At 41.2% G+C, this 23,824-nt stretch overlaps 3 protein-coding genes across 6 annotated transcripts; 1 reads left to right on the forward strand and 2 right to left on the reverse strand.

Moving 5' to 3' along the window:
* Window positions 1–561: 561 nt before the first annotated feature.
* Window positions 562–3,977, reverse strand: LOC128301848 (rab5 GDP/GTP exchange factor). The gene is made up of 5 exons (XM_053038496.1): window positions 3,444–3,977; window positions 3,009–3,248; window positions 2,206–2,939; window positions 1,883–2,128; window positions 562–1,799 (listed from the first exon to the last, which is right to left on the reverse strand). The coding sequence occupies exons 1-5, from the start codon at window positions 3,601–3,603 to the stop codon at window positions 756–758; spliced, it is 2,424 nt and encodes an 807-aa protein (XP_052894456.1). The 5' UTR covers window positions 3,604–3,977; the 3' UTR covers window positions 562–755.
* Window positions 3,978–4,373: 396 nt separating this feature from the next.
* On the forward strand, window positions 4,374–14,038 carry LOC128303584 (transmembrane protein 11 homolog, mitochondrial). Of its 2 annotated transcripts, none has more exons than XM_053040580.1 (5): window positions 4,374–4,410; window positions 9,350–9,469; window positions 11,123–11,343; window positions 11,424–11,539; window positions 11,642–14,038. In XM_053040580.1, the coding sequence occupies exons 2-5, from the start codon at window positions 9,438–9,440 to the stop codon at window positions 11,807–11,809; spliced, it is 537 nt and encodes a 178-aa protein (XP_052896540.1). In that variant the 5' UTR covers window positions 4,374–4,410; window positions 9,350–9,437; the 3' UTR covers window positions 11,810–14,038. The 2 variants fall into 2 exon arrangements, with proteins under 2 accessions (XP_052896540.1, XP_052896539.1); XM_053040579.1 differs by lacking the exon at window positions 4,374–4,410 and adding an exon at window positions 10,429–10,806.
* Window positions 14,039–14,360: 322 nt separating this feature from the next.
* LOC128301871 (splicing factor 3B subunit 3) lies at window positions 14,361–22,799 on the reverse strand. Of its 3 annotated transcripts, XM_053038529.1 has the most exons (15): window positions 22,672–22,799; window positions 22,183–22,511; window positions 20,550–21,725; window positions 19,582–19,889; window positions 17,356–19,359; window positions 17,134–17,176; window positions 16,774–16,931; window positions 16,612–16,683; window positions 16,325–16,387; window positions 16,034–16,090; window positions 15,752–15,822; window positions 15,422–15,488; window positions 15,132–15,177; window positions 14,789–14,842; window positions 14,361–14,556 (listed from the first exon to the last, which is right to left on the reverse strand). In XM_053038529.1, the coding sequence occupies exons 2-5, from the start codon at window positions 22,406–22,408 to the stop codon at window positions 17,419–17,421; spliced, it is 3,651 nt and encodes a 1,216-aa protein (XP_052894489.1). In that variant the 5' UTR covers window positions 22,409–22,511; window positions 22,672–22,799; the 3' UTR covers window positions 14,361–14,556; window positions 14,789–14,842; window positions 15,132–15,177; window positions 15,422–15,488; window positions 15,752–15,822; window positions 16,034–16,090; window positions 16,325–16,387; window positions 16,612–16,683; window positions 16,774–16,931; window positions 17,134–17,176; window positions 17,356–17,418. The 3 variants fall into 3 exon arrangements, with proteins under 3 accessions (XP_052894489.1, XP_052894490.1, XP_052894491.1); XM_053038530.1 differs by lacking the exon at window positions 22,183–22,511 and having other exon boundaries at window positions 22,672–22,787; XM_053038531.1 differs by lacking the exons at window positions 14,361–14,556; window positions 14,789–14,842; window positions 15,132–15,177; ... (6 more) ...; window positions 17,134–17,176; window positions 17,356–19,359 and adding an exon at window positions 20,072–20,148 and having other exon boundaries at window positions 19,753–19,889.
* Between the last annotated feature and the right edge of the window lie 1,025 nt (window positions 22,800–23,824).

Here is a 23,824-nt window from a genome sequence, read left to right on the forward strand (position 1 = left end):
CTTCATTTGAAGTTCATTCCCTTGCGTTCTTTGACCTAGTTTGCGTTTCTAACCTAGTGATGTAACATTCCATGAGCATATTACCAGAATTGGACATCTCAGCTCCGTTCCAAGGTTTGATGCTTTTTTATCCCAGTCACTTTTAGAAACTTCCATGCAGGTTGGTACGTTGCCGAGGCAACGCACTGCACATCACACAGCTGTTTATCTCACTTTTGCAAACAATCATTCAACGATCGCTGGACGCCCGATTCGCGACCGCAAATCTTACTGAGCTGTCGATTTAAGCAATGGAGCAAACATTTTCAGCCTCCGCCAATATGCTTTTGCTGATCCAACTAAAAAGCATCGAACGGAACGAAATGAGATTGTTTAGGTTTTGCTTCTAACCTTTTTCCTCCCATTATTCTGCACCCCACGGAATGATTATGGGGAACCGTCGTAATGTCGGTATCGAATTTCCCACTCTACAGTGGTGAACGTATTTATATGAACGAGTAACGAGCTTGTACAAACATATTAACTATTTTACATTCTAATACTCTGATTTATCGATTGAATTAGCAAATAAGTGTTTATTTTTTTCATCTTGTACTAAACAAATAACAAACAATTTTTGTTTTATTTACTTTTAACCGTCCTGCCCTATCCGTATGTCTCGTTCTGATAATTATACAATAACAAGTCACTATCCGGTCATCCTTCCTTGCATGTGTCCGTTTCCGTTTTCCTTTGCACAAATCGTTTGCACCAGCCTATATTAAGCTAGTGTCACTATTAGCATTGCGATCGCCTGCCATAGCTTTTGGGCCATTCTGTCCACCACTTCCACTACAACCACTCCCTCCACTACCTCCCGACGGATGCAGCACTCCGGTTGCGCACGTAATCGTCGGTATGTTACACCCGTGCAGTGATAATCCATGAAAATCGGCAACGGTCGGCTTTAGCGGAGACTCCAGCATCAGCGAACCCGGTGAATCATCCAGCAGGGAGCCCGGCTCCCGAGCTACCGCTGGTGCTGCCGACGGTTGTAACGGCAGTGGTAACAATGGTTCTGCAGGACGTCGGACGGTGCCGTCGCTTCTCTGCAACAGCGGATCAAACTCTTCCAGATCGAAGGGCGACATCGGTTTCGTACGGTCTGATCCAACGCTCGGCACTGGTTTAAATGTTGCCCGCGGATCAAAATCTTCTGCCGTACTGTTCTCACCGCTGTGGTCGGAAAAATCAAAATCGTAGTTGATATTGCGGATGCCACGTATGAAATCCGTCGCCAAATCGTCGGGAGTAACCAGTCCGTCCAGTGATTGCGCATCGAAAATGTTATTATAGTCGAACGATGGCGATGCGGACAGCAGGTCGGCCGAATTGCTCGAACTCATGCCATGAAATGGTGACGTTGGTGCACCAGCATCGGATGGGCCTGCGTCAACCGACACGAGCGGTGTCGTTAGCGTGTTTGATAGCCTCTGCGCTAACCGTTCCACTTCGAACCCGGTACCACCGGCAGATGGTCCGGACGTGGATCGGTTAGGTGTCGCACCAGCACCATCGATCGGCCTGGGTTTGCCAGTGGCAGCTTCCATGTTGACCGATTTGTTGATTGCTACCAAATTGGAGGTAAAGTGACCACTGCTTACATTCTGTTGTACCGAGGCAGGATCAACGTACGCGGATGCTGCCGACGACGACATATATTGCTGTCTGAGCGCCACGACACGGGCCGGTGTTTTACACGGTTGAAGTACCAGCGGTGTACGTTCGAGTACTTCTGCTACTGTTTGTCGTATCTCTTGCTATAGAAACAAATGTAATACAAAGGAAACACATCAATATAGATGGTGACCGAAAGGAAGTACTTTTGTGAGTCGTTGCTTACCCCAAATGCATCGATTTCCTCGTTCAGAGAAATGATCCCATTATAAAGTTCATCTTTTTTGGACGCGATCGTGTTCATCACCTTCATGTTTTCCGATATCTGATGCAAACTTTCGCACGCTATCAGGGCGCTTTCCCACGCGGATGTGCCTTCGCGCTCACCCGACATAAAACTATCAAACTCGGCCTGTGTCAACGACAAAGATTCGGGCGTTATGTTGTCCTCGATGAACGAAATCGCCACACACTGTAAGGAACAAAAAAGTGATTTAACGATAATCTTATCCCCACACCAAACTCGTCCCTCAAAAAAGAAAAACATACCAAATTAGTGAAATAGTAAGCATCTCTTCCGCTCATCAACCGCGATGGGATGCTGAAGCGCGTGATATAGTTAATGTTGCTATGCAATCGCACCGGGTTTGACTTCAGCACCACGAAAATCAACGCGGGCAGAAAGTTGTCCGCACTGGTCGGTCCCTGGACCGACTTTTCGAGGAAGTTAAAGATATGCTGACAGCAGCGCACGATACAGTCAAGCTTTTCCTTCGGCGACAGAAACGAATCCACCGATGCCAGCTCGGTAATGGCGGTGTACGCGAGTTCGCGCACCTCCGAGTTCACCTCGTCGATGCTACACTCGAGATGCTCGGCCGTAATCCAGTTCAGCCGCCGGATGTGCTTGTGTATAGACGAATCCTTATCCTCGTCGTCGGTTGACGGTGGTGAAAATAAATATTTGTGATTTTTCGTCATCACGCAGCGTTCGAAAAAATCCAACACCTGCTTGCGCATTTCTTCCGTCGCGCTTGCAAACTTGGAATTTTCCACGAGCATGTAATCGCCAAACTTTTTGTACCCATTCTGCACCAGCTCCGACAGATCGTCCACGCTGACCGTGCTGTACTTTTTGCGTATCTGCTGGTCGAGCATGTGTATGAAGTATTTCAACTCCTGTTTGGCCGCATCATCTATCTTTAGCGCTTTGAGCGCATCAATGTACTCCTGTTCTAGCTTTTCAACAGGTTGCCTACTATGTTGGCGAGATTTTTCTGAATCTACAACGATAAAAAAATTTTCTCCATTTAGAAAAGCTTTAGCATGAAACCTACATGTCGGTGAATTACCTCGGCCAGGTGTGGATTTTTTTATAAATTCTATCAAATTTAACTTTTTCTTCTTCTCGTCCCGGTCGCCCGACAATTTCGGTAACAGTTTCGAATGCAACGATTGTTGTTGGGGTTGTTTTTGTTGTTGTTGTTGTTGCCCCGACTGACTGTTTGAAGCCGTTGCAAGATCCGAGCCGGATATATGCTGCGAGTCTCGAGCAGTTTGCTTTGACTGATCGTTCTTCGACAGTCGAAATGCTAAAACGAAAAGGAAATAGAGATAATGTAGCGTAATGTTATCATGAGCACGCTTCGCATGTACGATCTGCTAGCAAATGCCAATAGCATAACAACGTTTGCATGCTTTCTACGATAACCGCCCCTAGGCGAATGGTAGGAGTGTGTTGTTGTTTCTGCAAAAGACTACCACCAGTACAACCCCCTTCTACTTACGCTTCGTGTGCCGTTCCTTCAGTGACCGTTCGCGATAACACTTCGAGCACAGCCCGTTCCACTGAACGTTTCCGTAAAATCCGCATCCATTCCTGCACTTCAAATCCTTATGCTTGATGCGGGGCGTTTTGATGGAGAATATCTTTTCCACCTTATCCATCGTGTGCCGTTCCGGATGTGAACAACTTCGGGGTACTTTGGTATGTATCTATATCGACGATTCTTTCGCTCGGTAAGGAAGCTGGTGCCACATCACATTCCGACGTTTTAAGCTGAAATAAATATTCGATTGCACAACACGTTTGCTCTTCAAAAGAGGAATGCCGTCTGATTGGCTATATAATTATGATGAAACGGGTTCTGTGCTACGAGCGTGTGCTGGTTCGCTGCTGTTCGGTGCACTATTTGAGCTGATTGCGGTAATTGCCTGCTCGAAAATCTTTCTGTACTGAGGAACGTGTACGGGAAAACATAATCACAAAGCAACATCGCACAACAGATTATGGATGGCCATGGCAGGCCATATGGAAGGATTTTTGCTGGCTAGTTTCTGGAATTCAGCCCGTACCACTCCACTGTTTGCTATGACTTGTTATTGTTGTGTGAAACTGTCAAATGTGGATTTCCCCATATCTTTAAAAATGGCGTTGATACCGTGCGATTGAAAACTTTGCACAATCCCACATGTGGATTGTTTCGGTAATTTTTGATGCATACTGCAACTAGAGAACACGTTGAACTATTTCAATGCAAAGAGACAAAGTAGAACAAATTAATCACATCAACAAAACCTTAAAACACACTTCTAAACCGGAGTTTCATGAACGTAACGCTTTCGCGTCTATTTTGAAACGCACTGTAACGGTGGAACTGTCGTTCGCCGCGGCGTTAGTTCTGACAGCTGGCAGTTGACAGCAACGAGCGAGAGCAGTGTGATAAAAAATATCTCGGATTATTCTAGTCGTTTGAAAAGGAAAGACCGGTTCGGTGTTAAGCGTCATAGTGACAACACGTTAAAAAAGTGCGATACAAAGTTTTTCAATCAACCGAATATGGAGTCAAAACTGTGTGCTACCCTTAGGGTAGACTTTTCCCAAGTCCCAAAAAAACCTACTAAAGGTGAAGTGATGCAGTTCCTGGCTGAAAAGCTGAAACTAGAACCGGCAAAGCTGGTAAAAGTTCAGCTTTTGAATTCCGCCATGACGGCGGTTATAGAATTCAAAATGGCGTGCGAAGCACGACAATTCGTGGAACTCCACGACAACAAGCACAGTGTCATGTGCAACGAAAAGGAATATTTTATTCCAATTCGTATGGACGACAGTTCAAAAATCGTTAAGATTATGGATTGTTCGTCCAACGTCTCCAATGCTGAAATTGCTTTACATTTAGCCAAATACGGCAAAGTACTTGAAGTAAAGGACCTTTACTGGGAAAGCCCCTCGCTATTCGCGGGAATAAAGGACGGTAATCGATCGGCGACCATGATGATCGATACACCAATACCGTCCTTTGTCTCGATAAAGGGAGAGCGGGTAAAGATAAGTTATAGAGGCCAGATGGCAACTTGCGCATATTGCGACCAGCAATTCCATTATGGAGTGTCCTGTACACAAAACAGGAAAAACAAAAGCAACAAGACAAGTGTGAACAGCCGTTTGTTCTCGGAAGTCACTCGAGGCGACGCCAATTCACAGTCGATCACAAAAAAACAGACACAAACTAGTGTCGAACCGGCTAGTCAGCCTCAAACAGACACAACGTCACGTAACGATAAAATGGAGGCACCTAAAAGTTCTCTAGCAAAAATCCAGAGAATGGATTATGAAAAATCAAATTCCACGGGTAAAAGATTAGTATCGGATGGTGGGAACACTTCATCGGATAACGAAAAAAACGAGACTGTTAAACAAAACACGCAATCAAAAAAAACCAAAAGTCAGAAAAACAATCAGAATTAAGGTTAACAGTAAATAATACAGAAAATCAAAAAAAAAAAAAATAAAAAAAAAATAAATAAATAAAAATAAAATGTCGGAAAAAATTACTATCCTACAAACCAACATAACAAGTCTAAACAAAAACAAAGATGAGTTAGGAAGAATGTTGCAAGCCCAAAATATAACGGTAGCTTGCATCATGGAAACATGGTTAGACCATGAAACACAAAAAAAGGTCAATATACCAAACTACAATTTAATTACAAATAACAGAGAAGACGGTTATGGTGGCACCGCAATCTACATAAGAAAGGACATTATGTTCCAAACAGGCACAAATATCCCGTATGATGACGATGTTCAGATCACCGAAATCAACTTGATTAAAAACAACATAAAGATTATAGCAATATATGCAGCTCCTAGCACAGACCCAAAAAAATTCAAAACAATAATAGGAAAAATACTATACGAACCTAATATCATAAAAAAGGTTATAATAACAGCAGACCTGAACTGCCATCACACGGCGTGGGGAAACCCATATAATGATAAAAAAGGACACATTTTAATCGAAGAAATAGAAGACAGTCAATTTACAATATTACATAAAAAAGAAACTACATTCATACCAACAGACAAAACCAAAAGGTGTACAGCAATAGACCTCACCATTGTGTCAGAAGATATTATGGAGAAATGCGATAGAGAAGTTCTACATCACCACATGGGAGCCTCAAACCACAAAACGATTATAACTCACTTTCAAGAAAGACCCCATACAAGAGGAAAAAAATACGTAAACAAATACAAAGTATTTACAGATCTAAAAAACATGAATATATTTCACAACACGACAACTGGTGATATTTGCAGAAAAATCAACAAAACCATTAAGAAACACACAAAAGTAACAAAAAAATTTCCCCGAACATGGTGGAATATTGCCACAGAAAAGGCATGGAAGGAAAAAAATAATAAAAGAAAAATTTTCAATGGAGATAGAAACATCAATAATGAAATAGCATACAAAAAAGCATTGGCTAAATTCAGGTTCCAAAAAAGATCAAATAAAATAAGAAGATATGAAGAAAAATTAGAACAAATAGACAAAAACACCAGTACAACCGAATTATGGCAATTCGTGAATAGATTAGAAGGAAAAGATATCAACAAAAAAAAGGAAAACCTTATCGAAACAAACATACAAGCTGCAAAAGAATTCTTAAAAAACAATTTCCCAAAAAACACTAAAGGTAACCAAAACAGATATAAAAACATACCGACTCCAGAAGATATTCTAAATGAGAAAAATTGGCATGAATTACTAAAGAAAAAGAAAAGCACAGCTCCAGGTGAGGACAACATATCTTATGATATACTAAAAAATCTTAACAAAGACACCATACAACTTCTTATAAAAGAGGCAAACAATATGTGGAAAACAGGCAAAATCAAAAAGCAATATAAAAAGATAAAAGTGATAGCAATATTAAAACCGGGAAAAGATCCAAAAATAATCAAAAATTATAGACCTATAGCACTACTTCCAACACGCACTAAAATGATAAATATGGCAGTGCTTAAAAAATTGCAAAAACAGTGTGCTGTTAAGGAAATTATTCCAAACTCATCATTAGGGTTCCGAGCAAACCATTCCATAAATCAGTGTATAAACTATTTAACGAACAAAATCAATAGTAACAAAAGGAACAAAAAACTAACGGGGGTCATATTTGTAGACCTAGACAGTGCATACAATAATGTAAAAACAGAAATACTGATTAAAACATTAAAAGAAAATGAGATATCACTAGACATCATTCGATGGATAGCAGAATTTCTGAACAACCGCACAGTTGAAATTAAATCAGAAAATACAAACATTAAAAAATTAGTATCCGACGGATTACCTCAAGGAGATGTACTGTCCCCAACATTATTTAATATTTACACAAAACAAATTCATGACCTTAATAATCAAGTTAAACCTCACATAATACAATATGCAGATGATTTTATCATTATACAACAAGCAAAAACAGCCCAAGAACTACAAACCAAATTACAAAGAGCACTAAACAGTGTCAAAACGGAAGTAGATAAATTACAACTTCCGATGAATATAGAGAAAACAAAATACATGGTATTTGGAAAAAATATACATCCTATAACACTCAGAATGAATAATTCTGACATTGAAAGAGTAACAAACTTTAAATATTTAGGAACATGGATTGAGGGAAACCTCAAATTCAAAAAACAAATTGAAAGTCTGAAAAACAAAGCAAGGATGAGACTAAACATAATTAGACGCATATGCAATAGAAACAATAAACTAAGTCCAAGAAAAACCATAACAATACATAGGTCTATAGTTAGAGGAATTCTAGAACAAGGAGCATCATACACTGGAAATGCAAACAAAACTCTAAGAAAATCATTACAAACAATAGCAAATCAATCCCTGAGGAAAATTACAGGCTGCAGTAAAACAACTCCAACAAATTCATTAATGACCATAGCAGCAGAAATTCCAATACACATTAGATGTAAATACTTAGCTACTAAAGAAACGATTAAAACGATTGCGTATTCTAAAATACATCGTGAACAAATACAGATCAATAGTGGTAACATTACAGACAAGAAAAAAACTTACATTGAAAAAATATACACTGAAAATAAGGAGATATTTGAAAAAATGGTGAACATAAAAGTAAACACAATAAGTAAAAAAATTCCTATAGAATATGAATCAATAGAAAAAGTAACAAAAAACACGCCACATGGCAAAATAATTCTCAAACATAAATATGAAGAGGAAATCAAAAAGATAACAACAATTAAACCTATCATATACACAGATGGGAGTAGGATAGAACATAGCTGTGGAATAGGAATATTCATAAAACAGTATGAAAAATCAAATCAATACATAGCATCTAAATACAAATTAGAAAATTCTGTACCAATTACATCGGTAGAGATCACAGCAATACAAAAAGCATTAGAGATAGCTGAAGAGCACAAAATCAGAAACCCAACAATATTTACAGACAGCCAGGCAGCATGTCACATCCTGAATAATGCACAACAAAAAAACTACATCGATGAAACACTATATGACATTTTGGCCACAAGCGAAAGAATTAACGCAGAAATTAGATGGTTGCCAGCACACATTAACATAGAAGGAAACGAGAAAGCTGACGAACTTGCGAAAAAAGGAACATCATCCTCAAACATAGTACAAAACAAACTCAGAATCAGTGATACAACAAATATCATAAAAACTAATATGTTGGCACAGACTAAAGAATGGTACTCAGTAGAATGTAGCAACAAAGGGAAAAAATTTGAAGAATTTCAAAAAGAATTCAATCCTACCCCATGGTATGAAAATATTCCACTCAACGCAAATGAGATAAAAACCATGAATAAGATTCTGACTGGACATGACTTATCAAAGTATTGGTTATACAAAATGAGAATAGTAGAAGATGGCAATTGCCAGACGTGCAACTGTCCAGAAACAGGTCGACACAAAGTCTTCCACTGTACAAAGTACAAAACTCAACGTGATGCTAATCCATTCATATCCTGGGATAAACTAAAGCTTAGTTGGAAGGAGAAAGATGGCAAAACCATTAAAAAAATAGTACAATTCATGAAAGAGCAGAACATAGAAATTTAAAAACACAACCCCATTACAAGAAACAAAGGATAAATTATAAACAGATCTCCATGAACTACACTGTCAACAAGATGCATTCGCCAGCAAGCGGAAAAAAGCAAAACAAGACACCGAACCAACAAACAAGGCAGATGACATTATAAAAGTCGCAAGATTCAGTCGAAAGCCTAAAAAAAGGAAACAGTAAGCCTTTGAATATGTGGAGAAAGCCCTAGGGTCTCACTACATAGAAGGATATATCCTGTTTCGCAAAAGAAGAAGAAGAAGAAGAAAAGGAAAGACGAATACGTGCAGAATCCGAAAGAAACAAGCTGATGGTGTGCAATTAGCAGGCGGAAGAAAGTGCATGCATAGAAAATGTCCAGTGAAACAGACAGCAGCAGTGAAAGGTAATTCAATGATACCGAGACGTCGTGTAGCATAAGCTTTTTGCCGGGTTGCTAATCGGTCTCCGGTGGCACCAACAGCAGCTTCCCCGCACAATCCCGTCCACCGTACGGGCCTGTGTGTTTCATTCTCGGGAATGCGACTCCTTTACATAATCAAACTCCGGAGAAGATGTACGAGACGGGGTCGGGCTGAGATTCGCGAATATCGCCCAGTGTTGCCGAATGGAAGGTTAACTCATCAAGTATCTGCTAATAGATAGAATGATACCCGTCTGGGAAAAACTTGCTGTCGTAGGAATACAGTACATTCCTGTATTTTGTGGTGAATGTCGTCGTCTTCCAGCAAAAACGGACACCGACCCCATCATCATCGTCTGTAACGATGAGGAAAATGACCTTGAACTTGAGAAGCAACCCTTCTCATTTTAATCGCATGCTTCAGTGGAGCAAACAACCACAACCAGACGTGAGGAGGTCAATTTACATGGATATCCAAAAGTTTAATGATTTGTGTCATTTTGTGCACTTTGCCAATTGTATTACCGATGGGTTAGGGAATGTCTATTTTCGTAAATTCGTGTGTAAGCTTCAATCGTATGCGATTCTATTTTTATGTTCTATTTTGGTCCAAGCCGGCTTCGATCCAGCTGAGTACGCTCAATTTGGTTTGGTTGTTTAACTACTTCATTTAATTGTTATTAGCTGTATTTACATATATTTAACTTTGATTGGTCATAAGCTGGTTATCCGGATTCCTGCCTGTTGTAAGTTCATTATCACTTAAGGGATCATAAACTTAAGAACAGTCCAGAGGCCTTTCATGCATATAAATGTGTGTCTAACTAATTGTTTGTTCCTTTTTGTATCCTATTGCACGCCAACCAACATTCCATCGATCATCCTTGACCGTTGATGCCAAAAACACACACGAAACCGTTGCTCAAACCTTGACCTTACAGTAATTTGCACTAACCTACCGTAACACGAAACGCAACCATCGCGAAAGCCTTCGAGAGAGTACATTGTTCCCTTGGTCATAGTAAGCGACGTACGCGCGCACGAGTAGCGGAAGGTTGGCCAACTGTGAACCGGACGAATTGAGTGACCGATCTTCTGTTGCTGCTTTACATCGTGCAGCTCATTTGTGTTCCAGTGTCCACTGAGTCGGAAGTCGCATTTCCGTAATAGTTGGGAGAAAACTTAACCCTTGCCATCATATAAACAGCATAAGGAAATCGTAACAACTCCAGGAAGGCGAAAGTGTTACAAGACCGGTCTTTGTGCGTGAGGAACATGTCCGAGCATCCGGCCGAAACCAAACGATTAAGTCCCATCGAGTGAGTGTTGTTCTAAGGGAATAGTGAATGTTTATAATCAGTAGAAAATTATTCTATTTATAAGATAATTTTGGTGCATATAGTCTATTGGTTCAAATAGTTAACTATCAGTAGAATATTAACACTACTTACATTTAACTGTTTTAGTTAAGGATAAAGGTATACAATTATGCATTATTTAGTAGATGTAATGTCCAATTTTTGGTACATATTGAAGTAGTTACATGGCTGGTTAGTTCTAGATTAGGAGCCATAACATGCATCACCAAATGATAAATATGAGATCGATTATTATACTTCTCCTCTTTTATTCCAGCGAGCTGATATCCCCTACCGTTCGTGTAATACGGGAAGTGTACGAGGGTGAAAATGCACACGAAATGTTCCAGTCCGACCTCAACAAGGCACTGTTTGATAAGGTGCGGTTCATCGTCATCGAACCGACCCGACTCGGTGAGGAAACGGAACGATGGATAGCAGTCGGGAACTGTCTGCACAAAACCTCCTTAATCAGTGGAGCAGCATCGATAGCCATTAGTGAGTTTGTTTGGTCCAACCGTAGGTGTTCGATAACGAGTGCTTGGGAAATAATGGTTGGTACTTTCCATCTTTCGCAGGTCTCATCTGGCGGGAAAAGCTCACAATCTACAGTGCTTCCTTCTGCGCGGTATCGATGTTCTGCACAAGCCTATACGCCATCTGTTGGACCTGTGATCCGTGTGTAGAATATCAGGTAGGCAGCCATTGTAGATAAAACAAACGATATTGGGCATCTTATCCTTCCTATTGGTTACACTTAATCGTTTTATCCTTTTTTGTACGGCGGTGGGTTTAGGTGGAGCGAAAACAGAGAAACCTCATGAAAATCCCGGTACCGGAAGGTGCATCTTCGCCGGTAGTACTGGTACACACTGGTAACCGGCTTGCCACGTATAGCCACCGAATAATGACCGCACTAGCAACGTCCGTATGTGTGTGGACCGTGTATAGGGCACTGAAATAAGGCCGCTAAGAACAATCGCGTTTATGATAAGCCAGCCGTCTTTCACCGAACGCGGTTTGACGGTTGCGTTCTTCATTTCCAACCGTGCGGCACACACCTGTTTGATGTAGGACAAATACGGAACGTTGGTGGAAATATATCACTGCCTTACGCAGGAGGCGAACGAGCAGTAAAAGTAGAACAAAACAAAAGGGGATAACGGCCTGCAAGACGTACGCACGTACCACCTTTTATCTACATATGTTAGGAGTAGTTCAATATCCTTTTTCCCTCGCGAAATAACTATGAGGTGGTGGCTGACTGTTAGTTGCTCAAAACCAAATCACATTCATGCACCGGTGAGAGAAGGCAGCGAAGGAACAAAAAGGATCTGTCGATAATCGATCTTGTATAGCAAGGCAACATCCAAATTGGGCTGTTTTACTATCCTTGCTACTGGTGCGTCCTGCTAGTTGTGACTGATATTATGTATGCTGTGCAGTTGATATCGCTTTCTGAGAATCGATCGTCGATCTCCCGCGTACAGGCGATATCGACCATCGCAGCTTGCCAAAGCGATCCTAGGAAGTTACACGATCAAAGATCACCAAGAGCTCGTTGTTCAGAATGTAAAGAACGGAAATATTTGCATTTGTGTTTTTTTTTGTTCTGTTCAAATGTGAAAACATTAATTTATAGCAAAAAAGATTGTTATTTTAGCGTTTTGTGGGTTACTGTAGGTCTGTTTTCTTTTACCTTTTAACATGCATTGTTTTTTTGTGTTCATGTTTATATCTCGAACATCCTTTCTTTTAGAATTTTTAAACGAAAGGCGAATATGTTTAGGATGAATGCAAACAAAAAGACGCTTTTAATGTATGCGCCCTGTGTGTGTGTGTGTGTGTAAAGAGCGAGGCATTCGTTTAGTGGAATGCAAAAGGCTGATTAGGCAAGGATAGACATCGTTCAGGTGGGAATGTGAAAACGATGGACCAACAAGGTCCTAGAATAAAGTAGAGAAAGAGCAACAATTTAGTAGCTGCATTTAAGATGATCGGGAGCCAAATAGTAGTATTTCGAACGACAATTGTTTACACTGCAATACAAGCGCTCACTTGTACACAGTGAAATGAAAAAAATAGGCTTAAAGAAGGGCCGATACACGAGAATGAACACCATATGTGGTGTTATGTTTGCTGATGTAAAAACTAAAGCGCAACCAGGGCGTATTCCACACTACCCGATGTTCGTGAGACCCGTAGCGAAAATGTGCGAATAAACTAAAATGGAACGAATTGTTAATTTCCCTAGCCTCTTTGGAAGCACGTGGAGGAACAATGGAAATGCATTTAAAATGCAACAATGGTCGTTTAATTTATGCTACAAACATGATGGGTTAATGCCGTGTAAGGCTACAGAATTTCAACAACGGTACGGCATGAGTTATGAAAAATGTAGTAAAAGAAATGAGAAATGCACAATGCGCGATACGTGATTAGCAACATAAACGTAATAGACGCTGCAGGCAAGAAGTTATCTGAGAGCAACGTCGTTTGACGCTAAGAGAGGAAGATGAAACAAGTGCTAGAGGAAAATTTAACCAATTTTAGGCTCGTCTCTCATCAATCATCGCCAAACGAAAGGATATCGATGGAATTCCTTCGATCGAAGATCCTTGTGGGCTTTTCCAACAAACGAGAGAGATCATACTGACGTTAGCACCCGCAATAAGGAAGATCCTCACACTCCTTTCGAAATCAACATAAATGTATTTGTAGCAATGAAGGGAGAACGATGTTCGTACCGAAGAGGAGTTTTAATGAACCACAACAACCGAACATTCATTGACCAGTAATAAAAAAGCGTTATTATTGCCTATTTTCTTTCTCCATCCTCGAAAACACCATTTGGAGTGAAATGATTTTGGCCAGATAGACAGTCAAATAGAGAGTCAAAAATGTTATTGTTATATAGGAACTAGCGGAACCGCAGTTGTAAAATTACTTTCGCACAGAGAAACTATCTAGTTTCCGATGAATCGGCACCGGGCTGACGATGAGTGAGGAATTGTTGTAAAATGTGTAAAACCGAATGAATAGTTGAAGTTAAATAAGTGTGTGAGAGAGAGAAAGGGCAAGAGCGAGGTGTTATAGTAACGTTGTAACATAAAGTTATTCAGCTGTGAAGCAACTGTAAGTTATCATATGAAATGGTTAAAAAGTTTAGTTTTCAATAAAAAAAAGGAGAAAGACAACTAAACAAACTGTACGTCTGTAATATATTCTTCCGAATTTGCAACAACTTGGTCGTGGCGGTCAAAAAGCGTACGACGTAAAGAAAGGATTCAACCAGCACGTCTGATCAAGATTCAAATCTTGAGTCGATCCGTGTCTCCCCACAAGACGCTGACCACAAGTCAAAACGAACCTCGGCAAATTAGGTAAGCAGTAAGTGTGGTGTCGTCAACTCAACACTCACTTAAAGTGACTTAATATAATATCTCACTAACACTTAATATAATATCTCAATACTTTCATTGGTTATGAAAGAATATCTACATTTATTACACTTTTTTAATATATTAGAATGTATTTTATTATTCACTCGAGTTAACACATTCAGCGCCGCATCGGGTGATGCTGGTGATGCATTGGTGATGCGCTACCAATATTCGACCGGCCGCCCCCAGAAAGGGAAGGGAGGATTAATGATGAAAGGGTTGAATATATTATATCTCCATCCTATGTTACTGAAGTTTGGCGTGCATTCTATGTAAAAAATGAAAGAAAAACGAATAATAAATGTTATTAAATAGCAATTACATTGATACTTTAGTGCTTGACAACAAATCTGACGAATCTGACGTGTCAGTTAATTAAAGAATCATTGTGGAGGTCATAAGTCCGAACTTATATGATTTTTTTTTTCATCATAATTAAAACAACTATTTTTATACATATGGTAAGGCAAAGCTAATTACTATAATCAACGGGAACGTACCTGTATCTTAAGATTTCCAAATGTCCAATTTACATTCCCAAAAAACAGGAAACACTGAAATGGAAAAAGAATAGAACTTTTATAATTCGATTTTATTTGCAAAACGACATAAAATTTATTGTCTGATACATCATTATCAGCATTAAGATTTTTAATCATTCTATTGCCAGTATTAGCGTATATTAAAATAAACATCATGTTGGACACTCATTGAGGTATTTTAGACTACAAGATGCCTTACGTGACACACGTTATTAAAGTCTTTTTGTAGTTTAAAACAACAAACGAGTGAATTTGATTACGAGAGTAAAAATTATCGGGTGTCGGTAGAGGAAATACTTACATTTACTCTTAAACGAATTACTGTGCCAGTAGAAGCTTGTTGGCGACTGTGATGATGAACAAAACGCGTCAACATGAAAACAAAAAAGATAAAAATATATACATAATGATTGATTCTAGTTAATTAAGTACAACAGGGAATTAAAAGAAATTATTAGGTTCAGAACTTAATTTAAAATCAATGTAAATTCATTGTCTATCTTGCGCAGATGTAATGATTCATCAAAAAGTAATAGAAATTAAACGAGACTTGCATGATCATTCATATGTACTCAATTTTAAACAACTTACCTACTTACTATGTCCATTCCATTCATTTAGATTAGGGTGCGTTCAATTCATGACCAAAATGTCGATTCTGAAAGTGTAAAAAAGAAGTCGTTTATTACAACAACAACGGAAAGCCGATAATTTATGGAGTTTAAGTGTCTATCATCTGTTTGCTTCAGTTGGATTTTATGAAGTAACCAAAGATATATTCTTTGAGGTGTCCAAAGGTATTATGAATCTATATCATCATTTAAGCAATTGGCTTGGAGATGACTGACGACACGGTTTTATGATTCGTTTGAATCCAAAAATCCTCATCAGTTTTGTCAACAATTTATGCACAATACTAACCTGTACTTTGCAAGAACGATGTTTTTCCCAACAGCAATACAGGCCAAGATTGAAATATATGGTGATATGAACTGAAAAGAAACAAATTTAAATGATTACTTAACCATAGAGTAATAAGTCTATTTATTATAGACAATCAATGGTTTGCTTCAGTTCGATTTTATGAAGTAACCAAAGATATATTCTTTGAGGTATCCAAAGGTCAAAAATGTTGTATCATCACGTATAAAATGGATGGAATGAACTTGAAGAATAGAAGAATGAACTTCAAATAATACTAACCTAAAAAATATTTCTCAAGCGCCCATTTGTACATAGGATAAGAGACATATTGCTGATCTGGAATGGAATAAAAGGAATAAAATGACACTTGTTACTGTAGTGTTTAATGTGCTCTAGTATATGCAAGAGAGGAACATCATGCTTGATATTACATTATCAGCTGAGGAGTTGTGATTTCATTTCAACCTTGAGTATATTGAGGCGTCAGAGTATATTAAATTACCATCATGTGAATGGAAAAAAGCATCTATTCATACATTGTTATGATACAGTAAAAAAGAACACACTTACCATTTTAATTAGTGTTTGCAGTGGAACACTGGCAACAGCAGTGATTGGAAGTAAAAAATACGGCTGAAATTAAATAATAAACAGACAGCTTAGTAACTCAAATACATATTTCGTATTGTTGGATTGGTTGTAAATCGATAATCGATCAGTTTTACACTTCAAATCAATATAGTTCATAAGTCTATCTTGCGAAAATGTAAAGATCATCAAGCAGCAGAGAGAGTTAGGATGGATCTACACACTATTAGCTCAAGGCGTATGGCCAATGTTTCATGATAATTGCTTACCTTTCTATCATGTTAATATTGCGTTGTTAACGCAATTATAAAATCAGTCCAGGTGCTATTGTCCATATTATCCTGTAAGAAGAATAAATATTAATTATTTACTCTGAAATCGTACACAGGATATGTCATTGTATTAGGAGATTAATGCGCTAAAAAACTTACGTTCATACAAAATGGTGCGCAAGTCGATTTTATTCCAATACTGATTCACACCTTCGAAGATGATCCTCCTCTATTCTCCAACAGATTACACATTAAGCACACAGCATAAAGTTGAACAAAGGATAACCTATTAACTAGCATTTACGACGGACAACAGCCTGTAAGTAATAGTCAATAACAAATTTAAATTTAGTCAAAAAGACCCTGAATACTCATAATTAATTTAGTGTACAAGAGTGAAGTTCAGTGTTTTACGTAGTTTTAACCAAAGGTATTTCTTAAGTGTCCAAAGGTCATATTTTATGGATCATCATGAAATATGCAGCATTAAACAAAACGAACATTACAAATAACACTTACCATGATACGACAGATGAATACAGGGGACAAGATGTGGGACAATCTGAAAGAGAACGAGACATCGCAATGTTGAAATGGATGCAATAAGAGGATCGTAAGGGATAACTTGTTGCTTGTCAGAGAAAGAGTTCTAAACCAAAGATTATTCTTAGGTGTCCAAAGGTCATGTTCGGTAAATCATCACATTTATAGTAGGATAAAGGATGTGTGCCTGGTACTTACGTTTGAGATGAAAATGCACCGGAAAATGGGGCAGAGACAACAAATGAAGCCAGCTGCGCAGATTCAGAACGCATACCGCGTCCGGATGTCCTCGAGCTTTTTCGCTACCTCACTGGGCGTCCGTCCCAGGTCCGACGCAATGCTCTTCTGCTTAGCCGGATCGAGCGAGGTGAACTGCTCGCACAGATCGCCATCCATCACATTCTTCACCGGATAGTAGTAGCTCCGGTAGCTCAAATGATCCCGTCCACACATTGGTGGGTTTTCGTTCCTCATATGCATCTCCAGATGCTGGAAGAAATCAAAATCTTCGCGACTCGTGAAAGGTACCAGCGCACCAACCGTACCGCTCATCGTAGCATAGATAAGCGATTCCGAACCACCCGGGATAAGTGTTGCCTTCTGGAGCGACATCACGATTTCACCCAGATGGAAGGTACAAATGTTTTCCGCCTTCTGTGATGCGCCATTCAACAGGCCACGATCCCACAGCGCTTTGTTACCGGTCGGATCTTCGTCCACGTCGTCCGACACTGAATGTGGTAGGCGTAAAATTGAGATGTTACCGAACTTATCACCGGTCGCGATCGTGTCATAATCGAGCAGTGTGGCCGATGTGATCCACCGTGGGTGTGTATCATCGGCAAAGATGATGAGCTGGTTCTCGGCCCGTTTGTACTTGATGCAGTACACCGATTCCTGCACGTCCGACACGTACACACGCTGTCCCATGCCCTGAATGTTGACGATCTGGTTGGGAATGTGTTTGTTCTCGCATTTACGCAGCAGCTTCTTCTTGCCCAGGTCGTAGATGCGTAACACCTTTCCGATACCGGCCAGAAGTCGCCCCTGGAACGGACAGAGCGCACCCGGCGCATCATCAATCTCTGTCCGATGCATGTGCTCGAGCTGGTGCGTCTGGCTATCCACTTTGTACACATCGATAAAGCCGCCGCCGCTGATTTTGGGATTAATCTGCAAATCTTTGGCCACACCGGCCACCACATACCATTTCTGGTCAACAGCAAAGCGCACCAAAGCTAGTGACAGTACCGCCTCGTTCTGGGCCAGCTGTACCTTCGAGTACGTGTGTCCGTTGATCGGATCCATCACGCGAATCTGGGATGCCCACATTCCAGTGCCGGCCTTTGGCGAGGAGAACACATCCTCCGGCAACACTTCATTGATGAAGGCGTCCGCCATTTCGTTTGCCAGCTCCTGTTCATCTTCTCCGGCCGCTTCACGCATTTCGTCCGCCATCTGCTTTTTGCGGATAGTTTTCGTTTCCTCCGTGTACGCGTTGTGGTCCGTCTCGCTGATGATCAGCTTGCCCGTCTCGTGATGAATGGCGAACCGTTTCGGGGTATACTCCAGTGGGAAGGTTATCTGGTTGAAAACGGCTCCTAGCTTCTCGAGCGCAAGAATTCGCAGCGTGTTCGTCGAGATGGCCACAATACCTTCCGAGCACTGTTCGCTTGAGAATCCGGAAGCGTACTCGAGTGTTTCGTACGAGAGAGGCGTTAGATGGAAACGGTTCTGATAGTAATAGCTCAGCCAGGAACGACTCGACATTGCCAGGACCGCTTCTGAACCTTGCATCTGAATGCGGAACAGCTTGACCGGTCGTGAGCCAAGGTAGCGTGTTCGCGTGTCAGCCAGGTCACCCGAAACCGGATCCAGTACCGTGCGCAACAACACCCCGTTCGTTAGGCCAATGTTTAGATAAATGCATCCAGTCGTGGTTGTGACGCCGTCATCCTCGGACGACTCGACTGTGCCCATTTCGACGATGCACAGTGATTCAGCTGCTGAGGGTAGAGCCTGCATGGAACGGGGCGATAAGCAATCCGTCGGATCCAGTGATATAATGCGCACGGTGTTGTCGGCCAAACCGACGGCTAAAAACCAGGACCGTTGTTCACCACTGGGCACCGATCCCAGCGCCATGCACATCACTTCGCTGGGCATTTTCTTGCGCTCCGTATACTCGTTCAATTGACCAGTCTAGAAGTAAGCGAATAGAAGAACGATTACAATTAATAACGCAATCAATTGCACTTGTTAATGTTCATCATGTTGTATAAAAACAATTCAGAACTGCAGGACACACTGTGTATTGAAGCTCATTCTTCAAAATGATTCAGTTTCAATAAGATCATCAGAGAACGGGGAAAAGAACGCAAAAGCACCATCGCAGCTCTACTACGCCAGTGAAACTTTACTTACCGGGTCCATTTCGAAGTACACGAGCTCGCCACCGGAAAGCGCAATTACCACCTGGCGCTGATTGACCGCACACTTCATGATGGTCTTCTTGCCCGGCGCCTTCCATTCGTTCACGCGTTTGTCCGCCCGAATGTGGCGAATACCGTCCGGGTAGACCTGCACCAATGCATCATCGCCGAGCGCACTGCAGCAAAGGGTCGGCGTCGTACCGAGGAAGCCACTGTCCGTCACTTCCTCGACCGTATCACCAATGCTCAGCACAAGCGTTGCATTTACGAACGATACGATGATGTACGCATCGAACTCGTCTGCAAGAAAGAAAGCAAAACAACACAACAATCCACCAGGGATCCTTAAACGCAATTGGCTTTTGGCACGGTTCGATAAGCTCGTGCTAATAATGAAATGTTGCCTAACAGTTCGCGCTGCTACATTCAAGCAGTGGTAGTAAAGTAGTTCGTTCCTATCATAAATCTATCGCTTTTCTTACCTATTGGCCCAACGGTCTTTTAAAAGTGTGTGTGTACCATAGGATCACATTTCCAACACACTTCTCTCACACAATGCCTGGAAATGAGAGGAAAACTGGTGTTTGTGATTGCAATTTCTACTCATGTTTGGGAATGGGTACAACCAGCCTAAAGACGGACAAAGGGGAATTAATGGATGATTCCGACATATCGGTAACAACGTATGTATTCCATTATTGCGATGTCGTCTTTAGGTTAATCGTATCACACTTATCGACGAACACCAGCTTTTAGAATTATTATCATAGTTCTCATTGTGCTTAATTTGCTATGTTTTATGGGATACAGCTAGACATGAAATGTTTGGGACACTTCGTCAATTACACACCATGGAATGGCATCAATAATTAACTTTCTTTATGGTCGCTAACGCAAATCATGTCCTTCTGTATCCCCTTCAACAAGGATAAAAACAAACAGTCCGAAAAATCCACTTACCGTCGATTCTTTTCTTGACGGTCCACACAGCATTCGGGTTACCGGGCAGCTCCGATACGGCCATTTCCGACACCTCCAGACCATGTCTCAGCACCCGGATGGAGGAACGAGGTCCCCGACCGCACGCCAAGTACAGCTGCGGCGTGTCCTCGTTAGCAAGATCTCCGACCTGACAGCCGAGGATCGGCGCGTATGATGGAATGTCGTCCACCATAACCAAATTCTTCAGCTGTCTCGGTGCAAAGAAGAACGTATCGCCCTCCTCCAGTGGCATCGCAGAACTGAATTCCGGTTCATCATCATCATCGCCCAGATGCGCGATCTGGTACAGATAGTGATTGCCGAATTCGCAAGCCACAAACAGGAAACCGGTTTTCAGCACGCACATGGCCGTCGCTGGTGGTACCGTGTCGAAGTACTTGAGCTTTATCTCCGACACCACGTCATCGTCGGTTTCGAGCGTCACTTTGAAGATATCGCCCTGCTCCGTTTGCACCAGGAAGAAGTACATCGATTTGGTGCGATGCGTGGCCGAGCAGATGAATATCATGCCCCGCTCAGGATCGTCCAGATCATTGCGGCGACGCGGGATCGGACAGCGGATGTCGTGCTGATCGCCCAAATTTTTGTACGTCAAATAGTTCTCCGAGCAGATCAACACACCGGACGGACCGTCGTTTCCACCGGGTACGGATATTAGGAAGTTGGCATGTTCTTCAAGCGGTTCCGAATACTTGCGCACAACGTGGTTCAGTCCCAGATCGAGCTCGTAGAAGGTGAGCGTTTGCTGCGTCTTGGTAGCCGCTTCACCCGTTGTATCCGTGTCAGCCTCCTCGTAATCGATCTCCAGACAGGCAAACATTGGATTTTCAAAGCCGACATCTACGCCCACCATGTGGTAGGTTAGCGTGTTGGATTTGTGCGCCTCCAACGGGGACGAAATGGTAAGCCGGGCTTCGGAATCGCGGTTCAAGATGTAAACCAACTTTTGCTTTTCGACCGCACCGATCATGACGGCACGGCCTTTGGGATCGATTGCCAAATATTGGCCGGGAACGATGCGCCGACATCCTGATTTGCCGAACGTTTCCTGATGAACCTTTTCGAGCTGATTCTTCACCGGATTGTATTCCAGTATCACAATGCGTCCCGAATCCGAGCCAATCACGGCATAATCTGTACAAAAGAGAAAATATGTATATAGATAACGAAAACTTCACTAATGGGTCGCGCACGGCCGTTTGTTTCATGAAATTAAATCCTTTACAAGGCATAAGAAGGTGTAAGCGCAAGCTTCAATTCAAGGCATGATTTCAACACTTCCTCAAAAGCGACTTGCGTCCGTATCTTGCTTGCTATGGGCGTTACATGAGTTTTCTTGCACACTACTCCCCTGACCGGTTAGGACAGCAAAAGTGTACCCGAAGCAAGAAACGCCGTACATGTACATGTTCTACGGATTGATGATGCACACCATAACCTCACTTTCGTACTGACAATAACCATCGTGGCATCCGGAAAAGTATCAATTGCATGTTACAAAATGCAATACATAGGCTATAGGCAAATACATGAAATGTGTAATCGACTATAGCTCTGCCAAAAAAACACTATAACAAGGAAGCTAACCTACCTTTCGACCCGCCCGTAAGTCGGAAGGACATCAGCGAACGTACGACGCCGAACACTTCGGTCTGCAGCAACGTATGAACCTTGCCCGTGTTCGGATCCGGACGTACCAGCTCCAAACCTTTGCCCTTGGCAAGCAAAATTTCCTGCAATTTGGTGCCGGCAAAGCTTCCGTGCACGGCATGCGTGATGCCGGTGGCACGTTGCAAGATGAAGTTGTACAGATACATCTCGGTGTCAAACCGTCAGCGGGTAGGTGCGCTTATTAAACCCAAATTACAACGCTCTTCACAAATCTGTCTAACGTGCTTCGTTCTGAACGAAAAGATTCTCCTGCAAAGATGGTCGAAAGATGGCATTTTACAGTAAGAACCCCTTTGGAGGTTAAGGCGTCGCACACGCCGTGTGCATCACCATCTGCTCTGGCTGAGGGAGAATAAGGCCCCACGCACAGCGCGTTTGCGGTGATTGTAATGCGTTGTACAGTACTTACCATGCAGTTTTATTTCCTTTGCGACTAATGCAAGCTGCTGCACTACATTTTAGCAGCAACTGCACGTGGTTTCCGCAGAGTGCGTCCAATAATTTCCGTGCGTATCAGCAGGAAGTGACAGAGAAAATGGCCGATTGTACAGTTCGTCTGCGAGCAGGAAAGTTCCAAGCGGAAGACAAAATAGATCAGGCTGTACAGCGAGCTGCACCTTGACGTTTTGACGTTTGACATAAGGGCATTACTTTTCAAGGGCCCTATTTTTCTTTCTTTTCAAAATAAAATATCATGTTTTGTTGTTTTTATTTATAAACAGACTTTGTGCTGTACAGCTTCATTCGCCTTCTAATAAAATATGATTGAAACACAGTATAAATGCAGAATTATTTAATTTTAAACATTCTGGTTTAAAAGCACGCATACGTAAAAAAGATAATGAAAAATCATTTGTCTCCTGAAAAAATACTCGCATGCTTAAACTAGTTTGAACTTCTTTTATGTATTGCTTTGATAGCGGCAAAAAGCATACAAATTAAATAAATATATTTATAACTAATAATGGAGAATCCTTTTTAAAAAGGAAACATAATGCAGGGGTTTCGGTAGTGTGGTCGAAATGTTCAGGAATGATTAAAATATTCTGGAAAATTCGAGCATCTTTCGAGGAGCATTTTGAAAAAATATATATATATGAATAAAGTATATTAGAAAATATTTTCAATGAAATAGGACCCAGAGTGTTTTCTGAATAAAGTTTTATTTTTGTCTCATTTGTATCATCAACACAGGATTCGCATCTACCAGGTGTATGATAAATGAAATCTATCCACTTCATTCCGTCTCTGACCCAAATGTTTTCGTTTCATCGCGATAACAAAGTTCCTTTGCTGTATTACCAATCCATAGCTCTTTTGTTTGACCTGTTTTGCTTTGATTCAATTGCCAAGCTCTCCGATGTTCTACTCGCCGATAACTTATGGTAAATACCTGGAATTAACTGGACTGTGGGACTTCCCTGGCTGCAGATTTTTTCTTTTCATTTATCTTGGTGTTCCATTTCCCTATGTAAGCTTTGAATTCCTGTTCACTTAAATGTGCGTACATTCTGCAGTAGTATCAAACCAAAACCAGAAACATATAGAAAAACCAAACACTG

This window comes from Anopheles moucheti, chromosome 3 (assembly GCF_943734755.1).
Source record: "Anopheles moucheti chromosome 3, idAnoMoucSN_F20_07, whole genome shotgun sequence".
Classification (NCBI taxonomy): Eukaryota; Metazoa; Arthropoda; class Insecta; order Diptera; family Culicidae; genus Anopheles; species Anopheles moucheti.

Coding starts and splice junctions, on each gene's coding strand:
- LOC128301871 (XM_053038529.1), bottom strand. CDS start 22,408: ATGTATCTGTACAACTTCATCTTGCAACGTGCCACCGGCATCACGCAT. Junction 21,726..22,182: donor ACTTACGGGCGGGTCGAAAG/GTAGGTTAGCTT, acceptor TCTTTTGTACAG/ATTATGCCGTGATTGGCTCG. Junction 19,360..19,581: donor TGTACTTCGAAATGGACCCG/GTAAGTAAAGTT, acceptor GCTTACTTCTAG/ACTGGTCAATTGAACGAGTA.
- LOC128301848 (XM_053038496.1), bottom strand. CDS start 3,603: ATGGATAAGGTGGAAAAGATATTCTCCATCAAAACGCCCCGCATCAAG. Junction 3,249..3,443: donor GAAGGAACGGCACACGAAGC/GTAAGTAGAAGG, acceptor TTTTCGTTTTAG/CATTTCGACTGTCGAAGAAC. Junction 2,129..2,205: donor CTTACTATTTCACTAATTTG/GTATGTTTTTCT, acceptor TGTTCCTTACAG/TGTGTGGCGATTTCGTTCAT.
- LOC128303584 (XM_053040579.1), top strand. CDS start 10,763: ATGTCCGAGCATCCGGCCGAAACCAAACGATTAAGTCCCATCGA. Junction 10,807..11,122: donor AAACGATTAAGTCCCATCGA/GTGAGTGTTGTT, acceptor CTTTTATTCCAG/CGAGCTGATATCCCCTACCG. Junction 11,344..11,423: donor AGCAGCATCGATAGCCATTA/GTGAGTTTGTTT, acceptor CATCTTTCGCAG/GTCTCATCTGGCGGGAAAAG.